Here is a 5,950-nt window from a genome sequence, read left to right on the forward strand (position 1 = left end):
AATTGATTAGAGTAGCCCATCGACTAGAATAGAACTTGTATATTGACTAGTCTGTTGAAAAAATCAATTGACTAGTCTATGAACTAGTCTATTGCCTAGTATATAAACTAGTCTATAAACTACTAGTCTATAAACTACTATAGACAAGCCTACTGACTAGACTATAATCTAGTCTATGAATTAGTCTATTAATTAGACTATTAACTATTCTATGAACTACTCCATGGACAAGTCTATTAACTAGTCTATGAAGTTATCAATTGGCTAGTCTATGAAGTGTCCATTGATTAGTCTATGAATTAGTCTATTGAATAGCCTATGAACTAAGTAGTCTATTAACTACTCAATAATCTAGTCTAATAAATAGTCTAAGAACTAGTCTATGAACTTGTCTAAGAACTAGTCTATGAACTTGTCTATTAACTAGTCTATGAACTAGTCTAATAAGTTATATATGAACTATTCTAGGAACTACTCTATAGACAAGTGATTAGTATATATATGAAATAGTCTTGGAACTAATCTATAAACTACTCAATGGACAAGTCTAATAACTAGAGTTTAGTATAGTCTATTGAGTTTAATATGAAGTAGTCTATTGACTAGTCCATGAACTAGTCTATGAACCAGTCTAATAACAAGCCTCTGAACTACTCTATAGACAAGTTTATTGACTACTTAGTCTATGAACTACTCTATTAACAAGTTTAGTATTGGTTAGTCTGTTGACTAGTCAATTATTTAGTCTAGTCTATGGGTTAATCTTTAGAATTCTTTCTTGACTAGTCTGTTGACTTGTATGTTAACTAGTCTATGACAAACCTGTTTTTTAAATAACAGGTTTTCATTACAATTTATCACGATTTTCATACAAAAGTTATTGAATTTGATTTTCACGACTTTTTCCGGAACATTTTTATCATAAAATGTATATTCATTCACTAATTTTTATGACTATAGAAAATTATTTTACTTAAAAAATGTCTTATTGGCTTTTAGCCATTAACTATTTTATGGGTTAGCTCAAGAGTCTCACTTCCCTGTAAGAAGAAACAAAAACAAATATGCTCCTTTTTAAAGTTATACTTTATAAAAAAAATTTACTATTATATTTGTATAAAGAAAAACGTAAATAATTTTTTAACTTGTACTTTAAGTAACAAAAGAGAAATACCACCGGGAATGGCTGCAACAACCTCAGACACTTGAAACAAAGCATATTGGCTAGAAAAATCCCCACCTGGAACACACTCAGCCCCTCAGCCAGCAGATTTACGGTGAAGCTACAAGTAGTAAATATTTGCACGTTAAAGTAATTGTATAAAAATTAAAAAAAAAAATAAATAAAAAATCAACAGAAAAAATACCTAGAGATAAAACGTCATGACTTTGTTTACCCGAGTTTCAAGCGTGCGAGAAAAAACAAAGTGATGATTAAACAGAAAAAATCCACACAAAATACTATTCAACAGATAATATGTACGACAGACAGACAGATGAACGGACGGACGAACGTACAGGCCAACAAAGAGACAACGAGCATTTATAAACCAACATTAAAATCATCTACAATTGCAATTGCTGCAAATTGGTAATTACTGTGAAAATGACGTCACGTAACGTAAAAAAAATACTTCGCATATAAAGTGGGTAAATTCATGTGAATTACTAAAGGCCAGCAAACAGAGATGGACAGACAGATAAACAATGTTTATAAAAATCAAATGATACATTTGAAGAAGAAATCCCCAACAACAACATAAAATAACAAGTAAATACGAAAAAAAGCACACACTTAATGTGATACGTGACGCATGCGTAGTAGTAGTTGGTCAAAATATGTATGTACATTAAGTACATAATAAGAAAAATATTTATATACAGAAAGAAAGAGCATAGAGAGAGAGTGAGAGCGGTGAGAGTTTAATTTGTAAATATCAAAAGATTATGGTTTACTATATAGTATATACTCCATTGTTAACCATTAGCTTTACTATGGTCTTGATTAAACCCCTGACTAAAGCCTTGACTATAGTCTCGACTATAGTCTTGACTATAGACTAGAATATAGTCTTGACTATAGACTAGACTATGGTCTTGACTATAGATTAGACTATAGTCTTGACTATAGACTAGACTATAGTCTTGACTATAGACTAGACTATAGTCTTGTCTTGACTATAGTCTTGTCTATAGACTCGACTATACTCTTGACTATAGACTCGACTATAGTCTTGACTATAGACTCGACTATAGCCTTGACTATAGACTCGACTATAGTCTTGACTATAGACTCGACTATAGTCTTGACTATAGACTCGACTATAGTCTTTACTATAGACTCGACTGTAGTCTTGACTATAGACTCGACTATATTCTTGACGATTGAATCGATTATAGTCTTCTGTATGCACTCAACTACAGTGATGACATTAGGGTCGACTATAGTCTTGACTATAGAATCGACTATAGTCATGACCATTAACTCGACTATAGTCTTGACTATATACAAGACTATAGCCTTGACTATAGACTCGACTATAGTCTTGAATAGACTCAACTATAATCATGACTATTGACTCGACTATAGTCTTGACTATAGACTCGACTACAATCTTGACTATAGACTCGACTATAGTCTTGACTATAGACTAGACTATACTCTTGACTATAGACTAGACTATTCTCTTGACTATAGACTAGACTATAGTCTTGACTATAGACTAGACTATAGTCTTGACTATAGACTAGACTATAGTCTTGACTATAGACTAGACTATAGTCTTGACTATAGACTAGACTATAGTCTTGACTATAGTCTTGACTATAATCTCGACTATAGTCTTGACTATAGACTAGACTATAGTCTTGACTATAGACTAGACTATAGTCTTGACTATAGACTAGACTATAGTCTTGACTATAGACTAGACTATAGTCTTGACTATAGACTAGACTATAGTCTTGACTATAGACTAGACTATAGTCTTGACTATAGACTAGACTATAGTCTTGACTATAGACTAGACTAGACTAGACTATAGTCTTGTCTATTGTATTGACTATTGACACGGCTATAGTATTGACTATTGACTCGACAATAGTCTTGACTATAGACTCGACTATAGTTTTTACTATAGACTCGACAACAGTCTTGACTATAGACTCGACTATAGTCTTGACTATAGACTCGACTATAATCTTGACTATAGACTCGACTATAGTCTTGACTATAGTCTTGACTATAGACTCGACTATAATCTTGACTATAGACTCGACTATAGTCCTGACTATAGACTCGACTATAGTCTTGACTATAGACTCGACTATAATCTTGACTATAGACTCGACTATAGACTCGACTATAGTCTTGACTATAGACTCGACTATAGTTCTGACTATAAACTTAAAATCATCTAAGTCTTGACTATAGACTCGACTATAGTCTTGACTATAGACTCGACTATAATCTTGACTATAGACTCGACTATAATCTTGACTACAGACTCGACTATAATCTTGACTATAGACTCGACCATAGTCTTGACTATAGACTCGACTATAGTCTTGACTATAGACTCGACTATTGTCTTGACTATAGACTCGACTATAGTCTTGACTATAGACTCTACTATAGTTCTGACTATAAACTTAAAATCATCTAAATCTTCCGATAATAAAAGTTGTTTTACTAACTTGGCTTATGGTAACACTAATAACAACTCATTTAACTCTTCGTTAACACACATATCTACACACACACACACACACAAATAATCCAGACAAACAAAGTCCAACAACAACAAAGATGGAATTTTTGTTTTTGTAAGAGAGACCAAACGACCCATCATGCTCTACTGTTTAACACACATTCGAAAGGTGTCTGTCTGGCTCACTAACTGACAGACGATCGTTTTGTTTGTTAATTTCATTTCGTTTATTTTGTTTTGCTTACAACCGCAGCACGTCATCGAAAATGGCAAAAGAAATGTTGGCGAAAAAGTATATAACCACTTGCAGCATACAGCCCATGTTCAGTTAACAAACATAATCCAACAGTGAAACAAAGTAGAAACACAAAAGACAAATCAAAATAAAAAAAAATTTTAAATTTGAAAGTTAAAATTTTGATAAAACTAAAACAGAAGTTAATAGATTAAAGTTTATTATTTTGAAAGTGTTAGAAAAAAAAATTAGAAATGTTCTTCAAAGTGCCCACAAGTGTTTTATATTTGACTTTTGCCAGCGTGTTGATTGTGAGTCTGTATTCGACACCGGCCCTGGCTAAACCATGGGATTTGTACGATGATGTTAGTGCTTTCTTTGATACCATGTCATTGGATGATGTACCCGGTGCTAAAGATGCTAATCAAATGGAACCCAAAGAATTCTGTCGTATGCCCGCCCGTAAGGGTGTGTGCCGTGCTCTAATACCACGCTGGAGTTATGATGCAAACAAGAAAGATTGTGTTGAATTCAAATTTGGAGGTTGTGATGGGAACGAAAATAATTTCCCCAGCTATAAGGCCTGCATGTCCACCTGTCAGGGCATGTAAATCACCTATTTAAAACTTTTTCTTTGCTTTACAAAGACATCCAAAAATTTTATCAACCAAATTATTTTAATTTTAAGTTTTCTTATTTTTAAAAAACAATTTCATATTGAATGTTTTAATTTAATTATTTTTAGTTAATAAGTCTTCTTTTTTCGTGTGATAATCAGAAAATGTTTTATTTTTAAGTTTTCTTTTATGCATTTCATGGAAAATGGTAATCATAACCCGATTAAATATTTGTAGATTGTTTAGTTTTAACTTTAATATTTAAAATTAAATTTCACACAATAATTCAAATATTTTTTGGGGTTATAAACAAATTAGTATTTAAAAGAAATATACATTTTATATTTATTTTAAATTAGTTTTTAGAAATTATAAATATATATTTATTGCTAAAATTATAAATATATTATTTAAATAAAAAAAAAACAATTATTTACATTTAAAAAGATTTTGTGTTTTGTTTAAAAAATTGTAATGCAATCATGATTGGATTCAGTTCCTGTATGCAAATGAAATCGATCTTTTATTGATTTTAGTCTTGGAACAATTTTTACCCTTCAATAGTCTTGAATTGTATCCTTACCATAGACTCGACTGTAGTATTCACTATGAACCGACTATAGCCATTAAATTTATAGTATTGACTATAAATTTGATTATAATTGACTAGTATTGACTATGGACTCAAATATGTATAGTCTTATAGTCTGGAATATATATTCGATTATGGTCATGAATATAAACTCGACTATAATCTGGATTACAGACTCGACTATATTATGGATTATTGACTAGACTACAGTCTCGACTATAGAATAGATTATTGTCTGGACTATAGCCCACACTATTGTATGTACTCCAGACCAGCCTATATACTGGATTATACCGGTCTATGAACTAGATAATAGACTAGACTATAGACTAGACTATAGACTAGACTATAGACTAGACTATAGACTAGACTATAGACTAGACTATAGACTTGACTATAGACTAGACTATAGACTAGACTATAGACTAGACTATAGACTAGACTATAGACTAGACTATAGACTAGACTATAGACTAGACTATAGACTAGACTATAGACTAGACTATAGACTAGACTATAGACTAGACTATAGACTAGACTATAGACTAGACTATAGACTAGACTATAGACTAGACTATAGACTAGACTATAGACTAGACTATAGACTAGACTATAGACTAGACTATAGACTAGACTATAGACTAGACTATAGACTAGACTATAGACTAGACTATAGACTAGACTATAGACTAGACTATAGACTAGACTATAGACTAGACTATAGACTAGACTATAGACTAGACTATAGACTAGACTATAGACTAGACTATAGACTAGACTATAGACTAGACTATAG

The 5,950-nt window shown here is 31.6% G+C and overlaps 1 protein-coding gene across 1 annotated transcript; it reads left to right on the forward strand.

Annotated features, from left to right (window-relative positions):
- The first annotated feature begins 4,044 nt into the window (after positions 1-4,044).
- On the forward strand, positions 4,045-4,801 carry LOC119615827 (kunitz/BPTI-like toxin). The gene has a single exon (XM_037971815.1). The coding sequence runs from the start codon at positions 4,200-4,202 to the stop codon at positions 4,554-4,556; it is 357 nt and encodes a 118-aa protein (XP_037827743.1). The 5' UTR covers positions 4,045-4,199; the 3' UTR covers positions 4,557-4,801.
- The last annotated feature ends 1,149 nt before the right edge of the window (positions 4,802-5,950 follow it).

Source organism: Lucilia sericata, unplaced genomic scaffold (genome assembly GCF_015586225.1).
Source record: "Lucilia sericata isolate MDLA Ls3-8-SP2 unplaced genomic scaffold, ASM1558622v1 Contig008542F_arrow, whole genome shotgun sequence".
In the NCBI taxonomy this organism is placed as follows: domain Eukaryota; kingdom Metazoa; phylum Arthropoda; class Insecta; order Diptera; family Calliphoridae; genus Lucilia; species Lucilia sericata.

What these genes read in the sequence shown, in the direction of transcription:
- LOC119615827 (XM_037971815.1), top strand. Translation starts at nt 4,200, where the DNA reads ATGTTCTTCAAAGTGCCCACAAGTGTTTTATATTTGACTTTTGCCAGC.